This window comes from Nycticebus coucang, chromosome 14, assembly GCF_027406575.1.
Source record: "Nycticebus coucang isolate mNycCou1 chromosome 14, mNycCou1.pri, whole genome shotgun sequence".
Taxonomy (NCBI): Eukaryota; Metazoa; Chordata; class Mammalia; order Primates; family Lorisidae; genus Nycticebus; species Nycticebus coucang.
In genome coordinates, this window is record NC_069793.1 from 1,006,545 (window position 1) to 1,028,401 (window position 21,857).

Consider the following 21,857-nt stretch of genomic DNA (forward strand, 5'->3'; position numbering starts at 1 on the left):
GCGAGCGGGGGTTGCCGTTTGCTTCTCCCGAGGACACGGAGGTCCCAGGACCCCAGTCCGCGCGAAGAAAGCCCGTCGTGGTGGAGCCCGATCGTCTGCGGGGCAGAGACCGGCAGGGAAGGGTCTGGGCCTGGTCTGGGGCAGAGACGGTCCCCGGCGCCGGGCCTGGGGCAGAGCCGTTTCCCCGCGCCAGTGGACGCGTCTGGGCGGGGCCTGTAGCGTCGTAGCGGCGCGGGGTCTCAGTGTGAGACGCGCCGCGGAGCCGCCGCCATGATCATCCCTGTTCGCTGTTTCACCTGCGGCAAGATCGTCGGCAACAAGTGGGAAGCCTACCTGGGGCTGTTGCAGGCCGAGTACACCGAGGGGTGAGGCTCCGGGCATGGCGGGGAGGTCCTGGCTTGCAGGGCGGGCCGAGTCGCGGAGTTGGGGGACCCGGTCTGCCGGGCTGGGCACTCATGGCAAGACTCAGGCCTGAAGTCTTCTCCAGCGCAGTTCTGACCTTCTCAGGAGAGCATCGTCCCCCAACCTCTGGGGGAACGAGGGGAGGTGGACATCAAACTACTGGTGTCTTAGGGACCTGGAGGTATCCCATCGGGTCAGGCACCACTTCTCCCACGGTATAGCCCTCGGTCTCTTCCCTCTCTACTTGCTCCCTAACCTTCTGTCCCTGCTACAAGGTCCACCTCGTGTCCTGCAAACCTTGTGGGTCCTTTGCGATGCAGTGCAAACTTCTGACCACCCACTTACTGTCATCAGGCTTTTCCTGTTGTCTGTTAGTTATGCAGTTAACTCCCGTGCCTAAGCCTCCGCCCCGCTGTGGATGGCTGTGTGCCTTGGTCACATTTGAAACACTGGGGCTCGTGTGTGTCACACATGCAAGGGAAGCATATAGGTGGGCTGGGCAGACTGCTAGAATGACCAGTTAGGAGTGAGTGGCTGGCAGCCGGTTTAAGCCCTTCTCTCAGGGACACTACAGGCAGGGGGCCTCTATCTGGCCTCCCCTTTCTCAAGCTGCCATCTCTCCACACTAGAACCATTGGTGTGGGAATGTTCTGAAGGCCTCAAGGGTGACTGGGATCAGGTCCAAGGGAAATTAAAGCTTCTGATGGGCTTGGGAAACAGTGGCAGCAGCTCCCTGCAAGGACTTGGGGGAGCAGAGGTGACAGGCGATCCTGCAACAGCTGAGTGGAGCTGGCCAGGGCACACTGCCTGCATGTTCTGGGGACTGCCAGGGTGAAGCCCTTGTAGGATGGAAAGCAGCTGAGGTGGCTCAGTGCCTGTAGTGCAGTGGTTAGGACCCTGGCCACATACACCGGGGCTGGCAGGTTGGAACCCAGCCTCGGCCTGCTAAACAACAAAGACAACTGCAACAACAACAAAAACAGCTGAGCGTTGTGGCAAGTGCCTGTAGTCCTAGCTACTTGGGAGGCTGAGGCAAGAGAATCACTTAAGCCCAAGACTTTTTTGTTTTGTTTTGTTTTAGAAACAGAGTCTCACTTTATCACCCTTGGTAGAGTGCGATGACATCACAGCTCAAGGCAACCTCCAACTCCTGGGTTTAGGCGATTCTCTTGCCTCAGCCTCCCCAGTAGCTGGGACAACAGGTGCCTGCCACAACGCCCAGCTATTTTTTTTGTTGCAGTTTGGCCAGGGCTGGGTTTGAACCCACCACCATCGGTATATGGGGCCGGCGCCCTGCTCACTGAGCCACAGGCGCCGCCCTAAGCCCAAGACTTTAAGGTTGCTGTGAGCTGTGACGCCATAGTGAGACTGTCTAAAAAAAAAGGAAAAGGAAAGCAGCCGAGGTGCAGGCCCTGGAGAGCTGTCTCTGGGAGGTTTGCGCTGAATGGGGGTGTCAGGGAATTGGCAGCTTGGTGGACCTGGACTTCTGAGTTCCCTCAAATGACTTTATTTCATACAGATTCACAGTAAATGTTTGTATATGTTCATGTACGTGCACGCAAGTAAACGTGGCCCAAGTCAGGGACCACCACGCTCCATCCCAGGTTTCTGGTTTAAGTTTTTGAGTTTTCCAGGTAACTCCAACCAGGATGATGCTGCCAGGCCTCAGTCCTGCTTGGAGTTACCTGGAAAACTCAGTCCCCATGGGTCTGTCCACCCTGCCCCTGGCAGAGGGGGTGAGATGGGCAGGCAGTGCTGCCCAGAGATGGCTTGGCTGCTGGCTGCTGGCTGCAGGCCGGTGCAGACCTGAGATCACACAGACCTCCCCCATCTCACCCCTTGACACAGGGATGCCCTGGATGCCCTGGGCCTGAAGCGCTACTGCTGCCGCCGCATGCTGCTGGCCCACGTGGACCTGATCGAGAAGCTGCTCAACTATGCGCCTCTGGAGAAGTGAACGCCAGAGCCCTGCCTCACCACCCCACCCCTCCTCCTGTGTTGACCGCAGGCAGTCACTGTGACTTTAGGGTTCTCAAAACTGAGGTGTCAGGAAGCCGGGAGCAATGTCTCACCATAGCACATGGGCCTGCATCCCCCACCCTGGAGAGAACATCCAGTAAAGTAAATGTCTTTTGGAACCACCAGAAGGCCCTTCTTGGGGGCCCTGTGTCCATGTTCCTTTGCCTCCTGGCCCTGCTTTCCCTTCTCTGGGGTGGGTCCTGCCTGGCCTGTCTTGGGAACCTCTGCTTCCACTTTCCTGGTCCCATCCCCCTACTAGGATGTCAGTGGCAAGAATTGGGCCCACCCTCACACTGTCACAGAGCCTGTGGCAGTAGGCACAACGCTCAGCTGGCTGGTCCCTGTCCCCTGCAAACTTTGGGCTGCCTGTTCCACAAGTGCCCCGTAGGAGGTGCTGCCAGTGGCGCCTTCCACCTGGGGCTCTGAGGCTTCTCCACACCTGCTCCTACCTGGCTGTTACAGTGGGGACTGGAGGAGGAGACAGTGCCACCTGCAAGGCAACCACTTTAAACCTGAGGGGTGGTCTCCCTTTTGAGTATGCTTGCCTATGGACCAACCAAGGCACAGCTAGCCAAGTGCATTTGAGGCATCCGCTACATCCCTGCCCATACACTCTGGGTGCTCTTCAGGCTGAGCACAGGGGCTTCCATATCTTCTCTCAGAATCTAAAAAACTGGATCTGGAAGCTGAACAGTGTCTGCTATAGTCATGGCTGCCTGGGCCTGTTGCCTACTCCTGAGTCCCAGAACCTTCCAGACTGCATCCAGCCCAGCAGGCAAGGCAGGAACCACCTCTTGGCCAGGTTTCTGCAGAGGGCAGGGAGTGGTTCCCCAAGACCCTAAAACTGGGCCAGGAAGGTGGCCCTGAGGAGGCTCCACTGTACACCAGGCTTAACATACTGTGAACTGGCCAGGAAGAGCCCCAGGGTCTGTCCAGCTCAGGCTGAACCTTGGGGAGGGGGAATTGTTACCCTAAGCTGGGGGGCAGATGGGACCTACTGCCCTCCACCTGGCAGAGGCAGAAGGGTTCTAGCTGGGGACAGGAAGAGCAGCTCTTTTTGGGCACCTACAGTGCTGACCATTGTCTGCCCAGATGTGTGCTGTGAGGTTCTCTAGGGGGAGATTGGGGTATGCCTGGGAGTATAGAAGCCTGAGGGACAGGATCCAAGGCACTTACCCCCATCCTGCTAGACACAAGGCATGGTGTCTCCTCCACGTACCCCTGAGCCCCTGCTGTCTCTTGGCAGGTCCAAGGCCATACTCTTTCCATCCCCAGGACTGTGGCCCTACCACCATCTTTCCACCATCCCTGCCATGGGCCCTCCCCTCCTGTAAGTACTCTGCCCACACTGGCCAACCTGACCCTGTATAAGCCCTCCTGTCTCCCACCCTTTTCTGTCCTGACACCCACCTGTTGCCAGCGTACTAAGTGCACCCATCCACTCCACAGTAGGTTTATTGAGCACCTGTTAGGTGGCACAGGTGGCTTCAGGAATAAGGGATACAGCAGTGAACAAACCCCCACACAGGGATGTGGGGACAGCAATGCACAAGTGAACATGGGGTATTTTAAAGGCTGGTAACAGTTGGAAGATGGCAGGGACTCTGGCTGTTAGGAGCAGGCAAAGTCCAGGTGAGGTGTGGCTGAGCCTGGTAGGAAGCACAGGCCCAAGAGTCAGGGGTGCTCTGTTTGCCCCAAATGTCAGGGGGCCATGTGGCTCCAGGAAAAGGCACCTGAAGAGCCTGTACAAGACCGGTCAGTGGCACAAAGGGCCTCACCCTGTCCAGCAAGGCCCTTTCCCACCTGCCTCTGACCCCCAGACAGGGATGTGTCCAGGGACTCCAATCCAGACCACTCCCCCAGGCTGGCTGGACAAGCACGATAAGGCCCCATGTCAGCCCCCCACAAGAGTGACCTCTGGGAGAGGATGCTTTATTGTCCAGACCCACCCCACCTGGGCCATGAGGAACAGGGTGGTCACCGCCTCCTCAGGCCTCAAGACTTTGGTGTGCAGTGAAAGGCACGTGAAGCCACCTCTGGGATTGGGGTGTCCAGAGGTAGGAGTGATGGCACAGGGGACTCCTGCCCCCTGGAACTCAGTAGTTTGAAGTGAAACCAGCAGGACATTGGGAGGCCCAGGCCAAGCCCTAAGCAGGTCAGTAGTGCTCCAGCTTCAGACTCCTGTACAGGCAGCACGTGAAGATCATGCCAAAGACCTGTGTGCAGAGCCAAGGCAGTAAGCAGGAGCCGTGCCGCCTCCCATGTCCACCTCCAAGTCCCTCATGTATCCCCACCTGCACACAGGCAATGCCAATGCCCACAGCCCCGATGATCCGCAGATGTTCCTGGATGAAGGTCTCCAGCTTGGTGATGCAGCCACCCTGGCAGGGTTGAGGTGGGATGCTGAAGGGGCCCTGGTGGCTCTTCCCAGGGGGCACCACCTAGCCCTGGGTCTTGGCTGCCTGGGGTGTGGCCATGCCCACTCCTAGCACCCAGACACCAACCCCAGCCAGCTCAGACCCTCCCAAGGGTGCCCACCTACCTCCACCTTGTAGATGTTGGAGGCGTGGTCCCGTTGTCCGCACCCAGCCACTACTGTCTTGCAGCAGCTGTCAGGGACCACTCGGCCACCTGCCTCCCCTGAGCGGATCCATTCACTCTCCCGCCAGTCCTGTGAGTTGTTGCTGCCACAGCAGTGGAACTGCAGTGGGAACACAGTGCAGGCTGAGCCCTCCTGCACCCACCACTGTGCTCCCACGGGCGTAAGAGGCCCTGGTGGGCATGTGGGCCTCCCACCACCACCCACTCACCTCCTGCTGCAGCTTGTCTACAGCACTTGTCACACCCTCGTGGCCTGGCTGGTGGTACTGCTTGACCATGGTGTCCTTCAGGTTCTCCTTGAGTTCTGTGTTCAGCTGCGGGTGGGGTGCAGGGAACTTTAGCTCCAATGTCGGGTGGGGAGGGCTCAGAAGGGAAGGGCTGGGGTCAGAGAGTAGCATAGGGGGCTGGGTGGGACTGGGAGAGTCACCAGGGTGACCATAGGGAAGGGCAGGCAAGGTCTTCAGAGCCCCTGGACACATGTGCCCCTGTGAGTCCTAAGGTAGGCCATTTGGCTGCTACAGGCAGGGTGTCTGCCCCTGCAGGCTCCATGGTCAGCCCTGGAGCAGTAGGGGTAGAAGTGTCATGAGTGGACATGTGAGTCCCCATGTGGCCTGTACAGACCCTCACCTGCTGATAGTAGACGTAGGCCAGGACTCCAGCAATGACTTCCAGCAGAAAGATGAGTAGCAACAGGATGAAGTACTGGGGGTAGAGACAGTCCTGTCTGAGGACTCCCAGTGCTTGGCTACACCAGAGCACGGCCCCCACCTGGCTCCCAGGGGCTACAGTCTGAGGGCCCCAAGCAGCAGGTGGGGCTGGAAGCTGCCACTCTCTCAGGCTTTCTCATGTAGCAAGTATCTTCCCTCCATTGACTCAACTGGAACACAGGGACCTGCAGGACTGGGCTGGTAGGGAAGGACCACACCCCTAGGTGCATACTCAGCCCCCCTAGGGCCCCAATCAGCTCCAGGCAGCTAGTCAGGAGACCCTGCCCAGGCACCCCATGCTGCCAGGCCCTGCTGACCAGGCGCAGAAGGTTCCGCCGCTCCTTGAAGGTGGCACAGCAGCCCAGGACACCGGTCACCATGACAACAACTCCAGCCATCACCAGGATGTAGGCTATGGCCAGGTACGTGCTTGAGGCCAGTAGGCTGATGTAGTCACTCTTGAGGGCCAGTGTCCAGATGCCTACTGCCATGACGGCCAGGCCAGCCAGCTGTGAGCAGTGCACACCAGTCACCACCTCTGGGCCAGACCTGAGGTATGGGTGTGGGGGCTGCAGGCCCGGCATCCCCGCCTCACCCAGAAGCAGCAGTTGTACGTGAAGAGCAGGTACTTGAGGCAGACAGTGCCACATGTGTCCTTCTCGCTGAACTCGCCCATCCTGGGGTGGGGGGTCAGACAGCCCACAGCACCAGGACCCTGACTGGGAGGACAGCTAGACCTAGACACCAGTGGGGACAGAAGGGAAGACACAGAGATGCCCAGGCTGGCCTGGAGGTGAGAGCTGAGCCAACCATCTGTCCGGGAACGCCTGGGAAGGGGCTTCCATGGGAACCAGGCACGAGTCACTTCCCGGGGCAGCCAGTGTGGGAGCCCTGACCTCCAGCAGCCAGGGTGGAGACAGGAAAGGGTCATGGAGGACCCTCAGCTGTCACTGGCTGACTCACTCTGCTGGTAGCCAGGAAGGAAGCCCCAAGGGACATGGGGGTGAGCTCACATATGCCCTGCCTGCCCCCACCCTCCCTGGGCCCCACATCAGGCAGGAGTCCACAAGCAGAAGGGGCAGCATGAGGCCACCACTCAGAGACATGTGCCTAGAGGCAGCAGAGGGTTAGGGAGCTCGCTTATGCTCCCTGGGCCTGTTTCCTGCCTGTTAAAGGGCAGTCCTTCCTCCCCAGCCTGAGAAAGCAGACAGAGGCCCTGGCAGGTGGAGCCTGGTATACTTGGGCTAGAAAGGGAGGAGCTGCACCAACCAGAGCCCTCTAGGTAAGCCCTGCCCATCAGGGGAGTGAGAGAGGCTCTCTCAGTCAGGGTATCTGGAAGGGAGGGCGGGAACTCAGGCAGCAGCTGAGTGCCCTAGGCCACATTTCCAGACAGAAGCCTGGCTGGACTTTCACCACCCAGCTGGCTCTGCCCCACCCAGCACTCACCAGGCTGGCTGGGCACAAGTCCTGTAGGACAGATGGACAGATGTTCCCAGGACACTTGGCTAGAGGAGCAAGGATATGTCACAGGTCACCAGTCTGGCCTTCTAGCCAGAGTCACTTCCACAGCAGGCAGGGTTCACTCCATAGGCAGAGAGAGAAGTGGCCAGGCCCAGTATTTTGGTCTGGCTTAGGATGGGGCAGGGCAGGGTTATTTCTGGACAGTATGATTCTGGGAGGAACCTTATGCCTTCCCCAGATGTCCCACCCTGGGCTTCAGCTCCAGACCTGTCACTACACCCCATCCTCTCCTCAAACAGTTGCCAAGGCTGTAAAAGAGGAGAGGCACAGGCCGAGATAGGAGGACCCCTTGAGCTCAGGAGCTCAAGACCCGCCTGAGCAAGAGTGAGACCTCCATCTCTACAAAAAACAGAACAACTACCCGGGCATAGTGGCAGGCGCCTGTAGTCTCAGCTACTTGGGAGGCTGAGGCAGGAGGATCACTTGAGCCCAGGAATCTCAGGTTGCTGTGACCCAGGCTGACACCACTGGACTTGAGCCCAGGCAACAGAGTGAGACTCTGTCTCCAAAATAAAAATAAAAAATAAACATAAATGGCAGCTGAGGTGGGTGGATTGTGTGAGCTCAGGAATTTGACACCAGCCTGAGCAAGAGCAAGATCCCATCTGTAAAAATGGTTGGGCATTGTGGCGGGTGCCTGTAGTCCCAGCTACTCTGGAGGATGAGGTCAGAGGATTGCTTGAGCTGGGAACTTTGAGGTTGCTGTGAGCTCTGATGCCATGGCACTCTACCCAGGGCGACAGAGTGACTGTGTTCCTCCCCCGCAAAAAAAAAGAAAAAAAGAAGAAACGCAGAGACCTCCACCACAGAACTGGGGGGAACTACACCCTCCATGACTCAGCTAGGGCCAGAACATAGGCTCCAGCACTGAGGGGGACACAGCAGACACATGTGCCCTGGGCCTGGCTGGGAGACCCCAGGCCTTCTGTGGGTCCTTCTGAGCACCCATCCTGCACCCACAAACAGGACACCAGCGACCCCCTCAAAAGCGTCCCCCCTTCCCAGGAATGCCTGGTGGATGTTAACTCCCGGGGAAAGTTCCGCCAGAAATAGCTACTGTAGCCTCACCCCATTCCCCTGGACCTGCACCAGGCCGGTGAGTGGCCCGCGCCCAGTCAGGGGAGCCCGGGATCTGCTTTTGCCAGGCTGGGTGAGGAAGCCCGGGTCACCACGATGAGGTCACTGCCTCTGCCGTCCCCCGCCCACTTGTACCCAGGCACTGGGCGTGTCTGCTGGCGCAGAGAAGGGGACTGGTGTCCAGGGACAATGAGTGGGACGTTCAGGCTGCGCAATGGGGGCTCCTGGGTCAACGGGGGCCACAAGGCCTGTCCGAGGACCCGGGAGACGCTTCTCTCTCCCGCCCCCCCACCCGTCGCTCGCCGGGAGCTCTTCTCCCTCTGGGAAGGGCCTGCGAGGGGTTCGGGCCCGGTCGGCCGGAGCGGCCTCTTGGGCCCTCCCGGAACCTGCGGCCGGGGTCCCAGGACGGGGCGCGCGGGGCATCCGGTGCACTCGGCCCCGCTGGGCCGGCCTGGCCTGGCGGCGCACTCACCCACCACGCGTCGGAGTCCGGCCCGGGTGGCGGCGGCGGCTGCGGGGGCGGCGGCTCGGAGCGCAGAGAACGCGCAGTCCCGCCCCGCCCTCAGGCCCCGCCCCTCCCTGCCGGCCCCGCCCTCAGGCCCCACCCCAGGCCAGGCCCGGCCCGCCCCTCCCGGGTGGCTGCCGCTGGGCGGGTCTGAACACGCTGGGTCGGCTGGAGGCGGCGGGTGCAGGCGCGAGGGTCGATCTCGGACTGTGGAGGCCGGCTGGAGATAGTCGGGGGCAGCCCACAGTCCGGCAGCCCAACGCCTCCGAGACCCAGGCCCGGGGCTGTGATGCCATGGCACTCTACCCAGGGCAACAGAGTGACTGGCACCGCAGCCAGCAGCCACCCCGGAGGTCCCGACCCCGGCCAAACCCGTCCTCCTCCGGGCGAGACCCCACCGTTCTCCCCTCGCCCCGGGGCCCGCCGGAGTCGGCTGGACAAACGACGGCCTGGCGGGTGGGGTCGGCGGCAAGCGTAGATCCTGGAGAGGGCTTCTCTCCCTGCAGCGTGGAGCTCGGCCTGCGGACCCCATGGGACACTGGGGATGACGCGAGGGGCCGAGGGACGGCACAAATCTGCCCCACTGGACCGGATCCGGAGCGGGAGGAGGTGCGGGGTCTCACCATGAGGCTCACTGCTCACGGCCACGAGCGGGCTCCGCCTCTGCTTACCCAGGGCTGCCTAGGGGACTGGCAAGGGCGGCGCCTGAGGCTGGGGGGAAGGGGCCCCAGCTGGGCCTCGTCCAGTTCCACATAGATGGGGGGTGGGGACCACAGCTTCACGGATGGTGACAGCCTGGGGGGCAGCCGGCCTCCAGGCCACATGTAGCCCTCAAATTGCCCAGCACTTATTGAAAAGATTTGTTCTGTAAACTTGGGTTCAGTCGAAAAGCCACACTCAGGGATCCAGGCCCGGGAGGTGACCAGGGACTCGTAGCCCAGCATTGCAGGGCCCAGCGAGGACACAGTGCGGCCAGTGGACTTTATTTCCCGACTAGCAAGAGAGTTGATGGGATGGGGCAGGACAGGATGAAGACCTTGACCACCTGGTTCCTTCCTGTGTCTCTCACACAAGCCCAGGGCCCACTGGGTAGAGCCCACACATTGCCTTCAAGGGTTTAGCTTCTCCAGGTAAAGTCCAGTGAGTCACTCAGGCTGGTCACCGGGCACTGGGAAGGGGGCCCGAGCCACGTCTGTGGGGGCGAGCCCAGTAGCAGCAGCAGCAGCAGGTGGGCCCAGGTGGGCAGGCTGTGGTCAGAGCCTTCCTGCCCCTGTTGCCCATCCTCTTGGCTTCACAGGCGTCCCTTTCATCTCGAAGCCGTGTGTTCAGTTCCCTAGGGAAGGGGGAATGTGAGTCCTCTAAGAAGTCTGAGAATTGCTGCAAGGAGGCAGCAATTTGGGGAGGGGAAGGCAGGCTCTGGCTCCCCTCAGACCAGAAGAGAAGTGTCTGGGTGGGGCTGCAGCATGAGGGATTTAAGGGAGACATAAGAAAGGGCTTCCTAGAGGGAGAGGGTGGCGCCTAAGAATGTTTGGGAGCTTGGAGTCCCTTCCCTCCACAGGCCTAAGCCTGAACGCACCTAAGCAGCTCCAGTTGCCTTAGGAGGCTGAGTTTCTCTTTTTGCATATTCCTGGAGACGGCGACCACGTCTCTGTGGGAAGGAGGTGGTGAGCTGGATGTGGGTAGTAGGACCCACTAGCAGGCCCTGGGGCAGGGCGAGAACCTGGGCTGGGGATGGAAGTGTCCCAGATCCGAGCACAAAGAGAGCCCCCGCCAGCCCCGGGACGCGCCCCCGGCTCGCCTCGGCCCTCCCCCCGGCACCGTAGGGTTTGCTCCCGGCGGCCGCGCGCGTCGCCTTCCAGCCTGCGGAGCTGCTCCTGCGCCCCCTCCAGCTGCGCCCGCAGCGCGTCGTGGGCCCGCCACAGCTGGGCGTTCTGAGCCTGTGCCTCCCGCTGCTCCGCGGCCCGAGCCTGCAGCTGCTGCTCCAACTGGAGGTGAGGGACGGAGGCTGGCGAGGTCGCCCCAGGGCAGGGGACACGGAGATCCAGGCAGACCTCATGGAAATTCGGAGCGCAGGGGCGCCGGGAACACGGGCTCCAGCTGCTCACCTCCCGCTGCCGCAGGCCCGCGCGCTCCAGATCCTGCTCGCGGCTCTGCAGCTCCAGCTCCAGGCGTCCTCTCCGCTCCTCCCGGGGACAGTTCTGGGCGCACGGGGGGTACCTGAGCCCGCAGGCCGGCGGGCCATACACCGGAGCCTCACGGAGGGGCAGGGGCCAGGCGGGGTAGGGGGTCCATGGGTGGAGCGAGAAGGCGGGGAGGGGGTGATGCGTGAGGCTGAGCAGGGTCACCCTGGGATGGGGGCAGCCGCCTGGGCTGGGAGTAGCCGGGCTGGGCGGCGGCGGAGCCCTCGGGGGCGGGACCTATCGGAAGAAGGCGGGGCCATGGAGGCAGCGAGGCTGGGATTGGGCAGGGAGAGAAGGGGCGGGGATTGAGCGCCCACCTGACTGCGCAGACGCTGCCGCTGCTCGCGGAGCTGCTGTTCCATCTCCTCCCACAGACCGCGCACCTCCCTCTCGTGCTCGCTCTCGCGCCTTCGAGGGACCAGGGCAACAAAGTCGAAGACTCGCCGGCACGACAGCCCCCCAGCCCCGCCTCTACTGCCTGCCAGAGCCCGCCCGGCCCCCGGCCCCCACCTCCGTAGCGCCTGCTCCAGGCCGTGCCGCTCCCGGGCCGCCTCCTCCAGGCAGGCCGACGTGCGCGTGAGAACTTCCTCGAGCGGACCCAGTAGCTCGGGTCGTTCGCGCTGCAGCCGGACCCACAGCGTCCTCACAGCCCGCTGTCTGGAGGGGCGAGGACCGAGGCACAAGCAGAATGGCTCCCCTCCAAAGGCAATCCCCCAGGCAGCTGGGCGCTGTGCTGCCCGCAGGGCATCCCCCCCGGGGAGCCTGCGCCCCTGCCCAGCGTCGGTGCGTGCGCACTGCTCGTGAAATGTGTGTACACGGAGCTGTGCCTGCGTGTGCGGCCGAGCGCCCAGCGCCGCCCCTCCTCCCCGCGGCCGTGGCTGACGCCCCCTGAAATGCAAATTCTGCGGGAAATCACTCCAGGTCCTCCAGGGGAATCACAGCTGACAGGACAGCTAGGCCCAACCGGGCCTAGGACCCTGCGCGGGCTACGTGAGCGGAGCGTGCAGACCCAGAGAGGGAGCAGGCAGCAGGCCAGCGCCCACTCACTCGCTCAGGACCGGGGCCACCCCCAGCTGCTCCAGCGCAGCGTAGAATCGCTCGTCCTCCTCCTCTTCCTCCTCCTCCAGGGAGCCCCCGGTGCCTCGCATAGCCGACCAGCCCGACTCAAAGGTTTCCTCCGGAGGCCGGGAGGGGGTTGCGCCCTGGGTCGATTCCACCCCCACAAACTTTCCTGCCGGCACGGGAGAGAGCTATTACCAGAGCTGTGGGTCACCACCCAGTCTTGGTCCCATTCGTGCACCCCCCTCCCACATATCCTGCTCTCTCTCAGGGCCCAGTTTCCTGTTTTTCTTCCTCATTCTGGTCCTGTTGGCCTGGTAATGAGAGGTGACAGCCAGGCTCCCAGCCCCAGCCGGGATTGGCACAGGAGGGGGAATGGGGACAGAAGCCAGCACCATACACTCCGCAGCAGCTGGGGGCTCCAATGGCCCCTGTGTGTACACACTGTATGTACCCTGTCCGCCTAGGGCCTCCAGGTTCTGGGCAGTTGGGGTGGGCTGGACTCAGGCTCACCCAGGCCGAGGCAGAATTCCCGGGCAGTGAGGAAGCCAGTGTGGGCCTGGTCCAAGCTTTCAAATACAGCCTCCAGTTGCTCAGGGGTGAGTGGCAGGTCGCTCTGCAGGCCCTGGTCAAGGGAGAATGGCAGAGGTGAGCAATCAAGATCAGCCCTGGAGCTGGCCAGTCCTTTGGGGCTAGGGACTCACCTGCAGGTCATGCCGGGTGATGAAGCCCTTGGCCTCCTTGTCACACAGCAAAAACAGCTCCTGGGCCTGCTCCAGCATCGCAGCCCTGGGCCCAGCAGAGCCCTCTGTTTTCTCCCTGTCCTCCTGGGCCCCCTCAACTCCCAAGTTCCCAGGGCTGGCCATGGGAGCAGAGGGTCTCAGCCGCTGTGTGCTGTCGAGTGGGGGAAGGGGGCAGAAGGCTCAGCCAGGTGGGTGGGAAGGTGTGCAGCAGGCTAGGCAGAGCTGGAGGGTCACTGGTGGGGAGATGCAGGCTTGGGGCTGTGGCATATCAGGGAGCTGGAAGCTAGGAAGAGGCTGCAGCTCCATGAGGGAGCTGAGTCCAGGAGGAAAAGCTGGGGTAGGGCAGTCTCAGGAGCTGCTTGCAGGGGACCCTGAGATGATGGGGAGGTGGACTCTGGCAGCTGAGGGGAGAGTCCTCAGTGGAGGAGCCCACCACATCTTTGAGTTGAGGATCTGGACTTGGGATTGACCCTGGCCTGGTCTGTGCATCCTGGCCTCTGACAGCTGGCAGGCAGAGGAAACTCCTCCCTTCTCCCAGACTGGGCCCCAGGTGTAGAAGCAAGGTCTCACCACTGTGTACTGCTGCCTCTGACCGCCCTTTCAGGAAACCCGATTCTGGGCCTAACAGCCTTTCTCCCTCCCACTAGGGCCCTTCCCCGGTCGGTCCCTGACTTACCGGCTCCCCAACCCAGAAGCCCTCCTGGGGCTTCCCTCCCCACCCTCCACAAGGACGCTCCGCCCCCTAATCAGAGCCACCTGTTGTTCCCACAACTCCTGACGCCGGATTTCCGAAGTTACTCCCCAGCGCAGCGACACCTCCCGGTCTCAGTGGCCTGGGACTGTCCCCCACACATATGAAGGGGGGAGATCCCAGAGAGAACGGGTTTGAGGAAGCGGCGCGTGAGAGGAGAGAACAAGGTCATTGCCCTCAGGCCGCGTTGTCGCCTCACCCAGCAGGGTTGCCACCTCACCGGCGGCTCATGGGCTGGACCCACAGTCCATCCCAGCCGGAAGCTGCGCTGCAGCCGGGCCCCAGGGAGCTGGAAGGAAGGGCTGGCCAGGTGGGGCCCAGGAACCGTTCGCACTCCCCTCACCTCTGGGGGCCAAGCCCGTTCCCGTCCCAGCCACTGTAGCCCCCAGGGGCAATTAGACTTTCCGACCGAGACGCGCAGGGTCTACCCCCCTCACGGCGGCCCAGAGGGGCGGAGCTGGCCGCCGGGTGCCAGGCGGATCAGACGGTGGGACCTCAGCGACCGGACCCACGAACGCCTACCTGCGAGCTCCGCTGCCACTGCACCTGCAGCGCGCCCCGGCCGCTCCTCCCGGAAACGCGCGGTGCGTCCCGCCCCTGCTCGGACCCTGGCTGCAAGCCTGGGGCACCCGCCCGGAGCGGCCCCAGCTGCCCACAGGCACCGAGACCCCTGCGTGGGCTGGCCCTGGGCAGAGCCACCGCTCGCTCTTGTTGCCGCGTCTCCGCCTCTCCTGACGAAGTCCGACCCCGGGCAGAGCCCGTTAGCAATGGGGCAGCGATGTCTTCTGGAGATCTGGGGACCCTCCTGGATCAGGGTCAAAGGTGCAGGGAGTGGGGATCTGATACCAGTGTCTGGAGAGGGACTGACCCTGTCCGAGGAGCCCAGCCAAGGCGCGGACTAAATGTGTGCAGGAAAACGCCCTGCCCAAAATTCACCAGATATTCCCCCTCCAGAGATGGGGAGACTTTTCTCTCAGTACTTTCTCAATTTTAGTTTTTCCTAGTTTTAAACAATAAACCTACACAGCATACTAGAAAAAGGTATTGAACTTACCAGCACCAGTGTGAGCCCACAGCACCCCTTTAGAGCCCACAGCACCCCCTTTAGGGGACAGACCTGACCAGAGTTCCCCAGGGAGGGAGTTCCCTGTTTGAGGCCTGAGGACAGCCCTTCATGGGGAGGGAGGCCTCATTCACAACCCAAGGGTCCCTTCCAGACACCCACCTGGAGAGCTGGCTTCACTGTCCTGCCTGCTGACCTGGGGCCAGGAGGCCTCTGCTCACAAAAGGGGCCTGGGATTCACTAAACCACAACAGGTTGGGCCTATAGGACAGGACCTTGAAACGGAGGGGGGTGGCCCCTGGCACAGCCTCACCTGGGACCTGCCTGGCCGGCTCACCCGGTCCCAGGTCCTACAACCAACCGTTATTGTTGGCTGGGGGCTGCCATCACAGCTGCCCCAGGCCTTCTGGGAGGGGCAGGTGGGGGCTTGGTCTGGCAAGGCTGAGCTCTGGGAAGCCAGCCCAGCCTGCACGGGCACCCCTCATTCCATGGGTCCTTTTCGTTCCCATGGAGGCCCGGCTTTGTCCTCGCAGCTTCTACCCCACTCCCCATGGAAGAGGCTTCAAGGAAACTATGTCTCCTCCAGAACAAGGTTGCTCTCACTTCAACTGGGACCTGCCTCAACACTGCAGACCCCTCCTGTATGGCAGCAGGTGCAGGGGGCCAGAGAGGCTCGCAGAGATGGGAGAAGAACACAGAGCTTTGGATCAAATGTTCCGGGTGGAGCAGGGGCCAGACAGTCCCAGGTCCACAGCTCTCGGCTCTGGGAATCTCTGGAGCCTTCCATAGCTGTCTAGCCCCCTAAGCAGCCACACCTCAGTCCTATCACTGTATGGAGTGGAAGAGGAGACCCCACCTTTCACATCTTAGTTTTTGTTTAGCCAGGAACTTGGTCCTATGCCCAAGGGTCAGCAGGAGGCCTCAGGGCAGAGTGAAGGGCATGCGTTGGTCCCAGCTACAGGGGTGGGTGGGGACCCAGCAGGCCCAGAAAGAACTGAGCTGCTGCTGTGAGGTCAGCTGGGAGTAGGGGCAGCCTGTCTGCCAGGCACCCCCAAGCGAGGGGAGCGGAGTCGTGTGCAAGTGAAGTAGGCATAGGCTGAGTGGTGCATTTATTACGTCTGCTTTGGCGAAAATAAATAAATCTTCACACATATTCTTCAGCAAAATGTGAAAACGGGCTGCAGGAGCGGTGCAAAGTTCTCTGGATAACACTGCACTGAAGGGGTAAGGCACAGCCAGGGCCTCCACGGCCCAGGAGGATCCTCCGCACCCCGCCCCACTCCATGCGCAAGTGAGTGGCGATGGCGGGGTCACAGCAAAGCCCCCTCTTTGTGGCTGGGAGGGCCCTATCTCCTCACTCCGCAAAGTGGCGGAGACGGGCTGGGATCGGGGTCTTGGTCAGCCCCGGGCCCTGATTCATGGGGCAGGAAGGTTGCGGGCGGTCCTCAGCCCACCGATCCCAGGGGGCCTGGACGCCACTGCGGCCACTCAGCGAGGGGGCGCAGGGTCCGCGGGGGCGGGGGACGTGCGCATGCGCAGGGCGTCGGGCGGGAAGGCGACGTTAGTGCAGAAGAGGCCCAGCAGCAGCTGGCGCTGGTAGTCCTCCCACCGGGACAGCGTGTCCCTCAGCGAGAGGCTGTTGCGCATCCAACCCGGCAGGGCCTCACTGTAGGCGGCGCATGACAGCGGCACCGAGGGCAGCGACCTTGCACGACGCAGCTCCGCCTGCTCCGACAGCCTGCGGGAGGAGGAGTCAGCAGTCAGTGGGGGTCCCTGGGGCGCCAGCCATGGTGGACATGGTCAGGCGGCTCACCTGGCAGATAAGCGGCCGCCCAGCTTCCTCTTGGCGCGCATAACCAGGTACTGGCAGAGGGTGCCGGTCTGCTCCTTCACCCACCGGATGTCCTCGGGTACGTCAGGCAGCCACTCCAGCAAGCTGTCCGGGGGCAACGGGATAGCTCAGGGGCCACAGTTGAGCCCTTCTGCCTACTCCCACCCTGACACTGCGCCTACACTCCCACCTTCCCCAGAGCGGATCCCAGCACACCCTCTCCTGACCCCCATAACCCCACACCGGATGGTGAAGGACACAGCGCTCTCCAGAGGCAAAGTGTAGGGCACCATCATGGCTGTGGCCAAGCGCACAGGCAGCATGTTGGAAAGAGTGGTCAGCAGATCCTTGGGCTCCACGCAGGCCTCTAGCAGGGCTGTGGGTGGGACACGGATGGGAAGCTGGTGGCTGGGCCAGGAGCCCAGGACCCTCTAGTCACAGCTTCCCCGGGGTCTCACCCTGCCCGCTTTGCCTCTCCCTGGTGCACACCCTCATTGAGCCGGGCCGGCAGATGCTCCAGGATGTGATCCTCTCCGGGGGCCTGCACGCGACCCTCCACTTGGGCCCGCTCTTCAGCCTCTTCCTTGGCCTCATCCTCAGGTTGATGGGGGTGAGCAGGAGGCAGTGCCAGCAAGGGGTTAGGCTGGTTCAGGAGACCTGGGGTGGTGAGGAAGGGATAGGTGATGAGCATGGACTTACTTAGCTCCTGCTGACCTGAACAGGGCAGCCAGCCAGTGAGACCAGAGCTGGTGTGCACCGTGCTGCAGGGGAGCCCACGCACCGTTGCGCCGCAGGAAGCGCAGTCCGTCCCTGTAGCCCTGCTTGCACATCTCTCGCAGCACCTGCAGTGGGGGTGGATATGTTGGAGCAGAGAGGGTCAGACATGCTCTGATCTGCCCCTTAGAGTCCTTGCTTCCCTGCAACAGCCATTTTCACCCCCTCACCTCTAACTCATACCAAATTATCTGGGATACAGAACAAGGTCCAGGCTGGATGGCTTGTCTGCCCCCAGAGAGATTGTGCAGGCCACAGCACAAGGAAAGGGGCTGCATATGTTCCCACTCAGCACTTAGGAGAAGCCAAAGGGGCAGCTTCCCATCCGTGTCCCACCCACAGCCCTGCTAGAGGCCTGCGTGGAGCCCAAGGACCTGCTGACCATTCTCCCCACAAGTTTGGTGAGAGGCTGTGCAGGCTACGGGCATGCGAGGCGGAGCTCACCATGGGCTCAGGAGGGAAGAGGGCCTTGGACAGGCGGTAGAGGTTGCGCAGGTTGAACTGGATGCTGGTGTTGGTGACCCGGAGCTCATGGATGTTGGTGGAGCTATCCTGTGGGCAAATATCACTCTCGCCCGAGAAGGGGGACACTGTGATCGTGTTCTTCAACTCATAGAGTGGCAAGTTGTCCGAAATGCCGCCGTCTACATAGCGCTTGAGCGTGACACAGACACAGGCATGTGATATGGGGCCTGCAGCCCACAAGGGCCCTGCTTGGTGGTTATTTCATTTGAACATTTTACCCACTGGGCACTGGCTGCAGGCCACCCTGGACACTGAGCAGACAGCCAGACAGTGGGGGTAGGGGTGGACAGCCACGGGAAGTGTGCATCTCCACAAAGTTGGCCTGCCTCTTGAGTAACCCGGGGAAGTGAGGCAAGGGGCAGTAGCAGAGTGAGGAGTGGGGGATGGGGCTCCGATGGCCACCGCCTTTGCTCCCTCACCCCACAGCCCAGACAGTAGCTGGCTCTCACCACCCCACAAAAGGTACCCAGGGCCAGCCAGGTGGCAATACTCACCACCCCCTGGAGGGAGGGAGGGATGAGACCACAGTACACAGGGATGAAGGTGCTACAGACGTTGGCCTTCAGGGCAGGAACAGACAGGCAAGTGGTGAGCAGGGCCCTTGGAGTCACACTGTAACCCCACAAGGCCCTACCAGGTCTCACCTGGATGAGCTCATCCTTAGAGTTGAAGTGGGATATAATGACATTCTCGCCATCCGAGACTCTGGTCAGAGAGATGCCCAGGCGCCCACTGGCACGCTCGTGGCTATCGGCAGGCAGAGTCTTCAACAGGCAGCCACGGATGGTTTTTACCAGGTTGAAGGAAGGGTGCAGGGGGCCCAGGAACCTCTTCCGGGCCTCCTTAGACACCTCAATGATGTTGGCCCCGGCCTCACCTGAACAGCAGGGCCAATAGGTCAGAGGCCGGCACTCCTGGCCTAGCAACCCATCTTCTCTCCATGGCTCCATGCCCAGGGTCCCAAATACAGCCCCTCCATTGAACCCAGAGGGTGGGATCCCTGTGCCCATGATGAGACCTGGCCCACAGCTGAGATTTGTCACCTGTCCCTGGGAAAAAAGAGGCAGGCCACCACCTCTGGAATAACAGACAGCCAGGGCTGGCCAGCTGGGATCTGGACCTGCCCTCTGCCCTGTATTTCCCAACTGCCTGTCCCCATGAGTCACAGGGATGGTGTGGCATCCAGCCTAGGAAGGGGAGAAGGCAGAGGCAGAGGCTCAACCCTGACTGGCCTCAGCCTTTACCCACTTGGCGAGATCCAGATGGGGGGCAGATCCATAAAGCTCAGCCCAGCATAGGGGTCACCAGCTTGGGAGCATTGGGCTGGAAGTAGTGGGGACCCACCACCTGGGAAAGCACAGCAGCACACCTATGTCTCACTGCAGCCAAGAGCCAGCGCCCACAACACTCCCCTTGAGGACCCATGGGTGCTGTGCCAGGTCAATGCCAGTGAAGGGCCATTCCCCAAGAGTGGTCAGAGAGCCTAGGCAAGGAGCTGAGGGCCATACCCTCCCCCAGAAACCCTACTCTGGTCAGGAGGACAGGGTGAGGCCAGGTTCTATCCTTGTACAACACTGTGGGAACTCCAGCTACCCAAGACTACTTGCAAGAAGGAGGCTTGTGGGGAGTGGGGTGGAGTGGCCACTGTAGGAGTAGTGCCCTTCCTCAACTCAGGGACCAGGGACCTGGGCATGTCCTGAGGCCAGCAGATGGACTCAGAGGCACTGGCCTTAAGGCCTCTGTGAGGGAAGTAGGCTGGGCCACAGATGTCACTTCCCCAGGTCCTAACAGTGAGAGCTGGGCGGCACCTGTGGCTCAATGAGTAGGGCGCCGGCCCTATATGCCGAGGGTGGCGGGTTCAGGCCCAGCCCCGGCCAAACTGCAACAAAAAAATAGCCAGGCGTTGTGGCGGGCGCCTGTAGTCCCAGCTGCTTGGGAGGCTGAGGCAAGAGAATCACGTAAGCCCAAGAGTTAGAGGTTGCTGTGAGCCGTGTGACGCCACGGCACTCTACCCGAGGGCGGTACAGTGAGATTCTATCTCTACAAAAAAAAAAAAAAGTGAGAGCTGTGCTCCTTCCACCCCTCCTGGGGACAAAGGTCATGGGAAGAGGGCGGGGTGAACCCTGGACAGGCTCCTGCTGAGCAGAGCACCTCTGTCACCTCAAATACCCTCAAGGGCTGAGGGCTGGGCAGCAGCTCTGGGACCCCCAAAGTGCACTGTGTGATATAAATCCTTCTCTCACACGGCAGCTGGAAGTGTGTAAGTGCCGAGGCCCAGTCCAGCACACACAGACCCAAGCACTCCCACTGAAGAGTCCACAAGGACCCCTGCCCCATGAAATGGGCAAGACGGTGGGCTACAGGTGGGGCATCCAGCCTAGGTCCACCAGGGCGCCTTGTGCAAGAAGAGAGCAGGTTGGCTCGGTGCCTGTGGCTCAAGTGGCTAAGGCGCCAGCCACATACACCTGAGCTGGCGGGTTTGAATCCAGCTGGGCCCGGCCAAACAACAATAACAGCTGCAACCAAAAAAATAGCCGGGCATTGTGGCAGGCGCCTGTAGTCCCAGCTACTTGGGAGGTGGAGGCAGGAGAATCGGTTGAGCCCAGGAGTTTGAGGTTGCTGTGAGTTATGATGCCACAGCACTCTACCCAGGGTGACAGCTTGAGGCTCTGTCTCAAAAAAAAAAAAAGAAGAGAGGAGAGCCCTAATGCCCAGACCTAACCTCGGAGTGACTCCTCCTCCACGGACGATCGGAAAGGACCAGGCCAGAGCGCCCAAGCCCCCGGGATGGCCGCCCAGGACACAGTGACCGCTGGCACCGCGTCGGATATCCAGGGCCACAGGGGCAGCTTAAGTCCCTCCTATGACTCGCGGTCCCACCCACGAATTACTTCTCTTTCCAATGAAACAGTTTCTCCGGCATCTGCCCGCCCCCAACCTCTGCGCCCGGGAGGCGGGCCCTGAACCTCAGCCTGGGCAAGGGAAGAGCGCCCCGCCCTACCCCAATCCCTGGGCACACTCGGAGCAAAACAAACCGGGCCCCGCCCCCGCAAGCGCGCCGGCTTGGGGTCCCGAGGCGGAAGCAGAGACCCATCCCCACCGAGCAAACCGTACTGGCGGCAGACCAGCTTGCGTGCGCGGGTGGGAGTGGGGTGCTCCACGCTCGCCTAGAGCGTCGGCCTCGCGCCCGCCTGGCCTCCCGCCCGGCCCCGCTCACCCAGGCAGGCCCCGGTGACCAGCGCCGTGGCGGTAAGCGCCCCGGCCGAGGCGCCGTAGATATGCGTGGCGTTGGCCACCAGGAAGGGCGCGTGCTCGCGGAGGCAGGAGGCCACACCGATGTGGTACACGCCGAGGAAGCCGCAGCCCGCGAACGAGATGTTCCACGTCGTCTCTCGGGGGAACATCGCGGCGGCGGCCCGCTGGGTTCCGCGGACGGCTGGTCCTGCTGTCGCTCTAGCTGAGTCGCCGCCGGCTGGGCGGAGACGCTACGCGGGGCGGTGGCGAAGGTGGCGCTTTTAGAGTGGAGCAAGCGGCGGGGCGGGGCGGAGCCCGCCCACGAGAGCCAATCAGGGCGCACGGAGAACGGCCGCGCCCTTGGGGCCCCGCCCCCAGCACCTTTCTGCTGTTGGACCGCGACACCTGCAGCCCCGCCGCCCCGGGCCCTGGCGTTCCCCTGCCACCGTCCTCCCAGCTATAGTGGGCGGCTGCAGGGGGACACGGTTGCCTAGAGGTGTGGGGAGAGCCACAGCCTGGGGAGCCTCGGACAAATATGGGCACTCGCGAGGGAAGGGCCCTAGTTTCAGGACAGCCACCGCCCACTCCCTCCGGGATCTGCCTACCACAGCTGCCCAGGGCACCAGGGAGCTTCCCCTGGGCCGGTGTTCACCAACCGCACCGACCAGGACGCGAAAGCAGCCACACAGGCCTCAGGCCCCCAGGACCCGCCGATTCACCCAGGAACTCTTGACTTGTAAACATCCAAGGCTGGATGTGAATCCTAAAACTCTTCCCAGAGGATTCCGGCTCCATTGACCTATGCCCCAGGCTTCTGGGTGCCAGCTCCACTCTCACCCCGCCACCCTTCAGGACCTCCACCTCT

At 62.0% G+C, this 21,857-nt stretch overlaps 4 protein-coding genes across 13 annotated transcripts; 1 reads left to right on the plus strand and 3 right to left on the minus strand.

The window, feature by feature from the left end:
- Positions 1-130: 130 nt before the first annotated feature.
- POLR2L (RNA polymerase II, I and III subunit L) lies at positions 131-2,549 on the plus strand. The gene is made up of 2 exons (XM_053562710.1): positions 131-365; positions 2,251-2,549. The coding sequence occupies exons 1-2, from the start codon at positions 271-273 to the stop codon at positions 2,357-2,359; spliced, it is 204 nt and encodes a 67-aa protein (XP_053418685.1). The 5' UTR covers positions 131-270; the 3' UTR covers positions 2,360-2,549.
- A 1,309-nt stretch (positions 2,550-3,858) lies between these two features.
- CD151 (CD151 molecule (Raph blood group)) lies at positions 3,859-8,904 on the minus strand. 3 transcript variants are annotated; one of them, XM_053562715.1, is made up of 9 exons: positions 8,800-8,904; positions 7,176-7,234; positions 6,325-6,466; positions 6,047-6,238; positions 5,650-5,724; positions 5,232-5,336; positions 4,964-5,122; positions 4,716-4,802; positions 3,859-4,637 (listed from the first exon to the last, which is right to left on the minus strand). In XM_053562715.1, the coding sequence occupies exons 3-9, from the start codon at positions 6,403-6,405 to the stop codon at positions 4,578-4,580; spliced, it is 759 nt and encodes a 252-aa protein (XP_053418690.1). In that variant the 5' UTR covers positions 6,406-6,466; positions 7,176-7,234; positions 8,800-8,904; the 3' UTR covers positions 3,859-4,577. The 3 variants fall into 3 exon arrangements, with proteins under 3 accessions (XP_053418690.1, XP_053418689.1, XP_053418691.1); XM_053562714.1 differs by having other exon boundaries at positions 8,804-8,900; XM_053562716.1 differs by lacking the exon at positions 8,800-8,904 and adding an exon at positions 8,319-8,457.
- Positions 8,905-9,794: 890 nt separating this feature from the next.
- On the minus strand, positions 9,795-14,213 carry CRACR2B (calcium release activated channel regulator 2B). Of its 8 annotated transcripts, none has more exons than XM_053562720.1 (9): positions 14,088-14,213; positions 12,776-12,965; positions 12,585-12,696; positions 12,060-12,243; positions 11,523-11,669; positions 11,330-11,420; positions 10,651-11,030; positions 10,409-10,480; positions 9,795-10,165 (listed from the first exon to the last, which is right to left on the minus strand). In XM_053562720.1, exons 2-9 carry the CDS (start codon positions 12,935-12,937, stop codon positions 9,991-9,993), a joined length of 1,323 nt encoding a protein of 440 aa, XP_053418695.1. In that variant the 5' UTR covers positions 12,938-12,965; positions 14,088-14,213; the 3' UTR covers positions 9,795-9,990. The 8 variants fall into 8 exon arrangements, with proteins under 8 accessions (XP_053418695.1, XP_053418693.1, XP_053418694.1 ...); XM_053562718.1 differs by lacking the exon at positions 14,088-14,213 and adding an exon at positions 13,571-13,710; XM_053562719.1 differs by lacking the exon at positions 14,088-14,213 and adding an exon at positions 13,285-13,468.
- A 1,511-nt stretch (positions 14,214-15,724) lies between these two features.
- On the minus strand, positions 15,725-21,243 carry PNPLA2 (patatin like phospholipase domain containing 2). Its single transcript, XM_053562712.1, has 9 exons — positions 20,976-21,243; positions 18,403-18,635; positions 18,253-18,318; positions 17,678-17,887; positions 17,241-17,301; positions 16,949-17,116; positions 16,703-16,835; positions 16,442-16,564; positions 15,725-16,366 (listed from the first exon to the last, which is right to left on the minus strand). Exons 1-9 carry the CDS (start codon positions 21,160-21,162, stop codon positions 16,117-16,119), a joined length of 1,431 nt encoding a protein of 476 aa, XP_053418687.1. The 5' UTR covers positions 21,163-21,243; the 3' UTR covers positions 15,725-16,116.
- Positions 21,244-21,857: the final 614 nt, after the last annotated feature.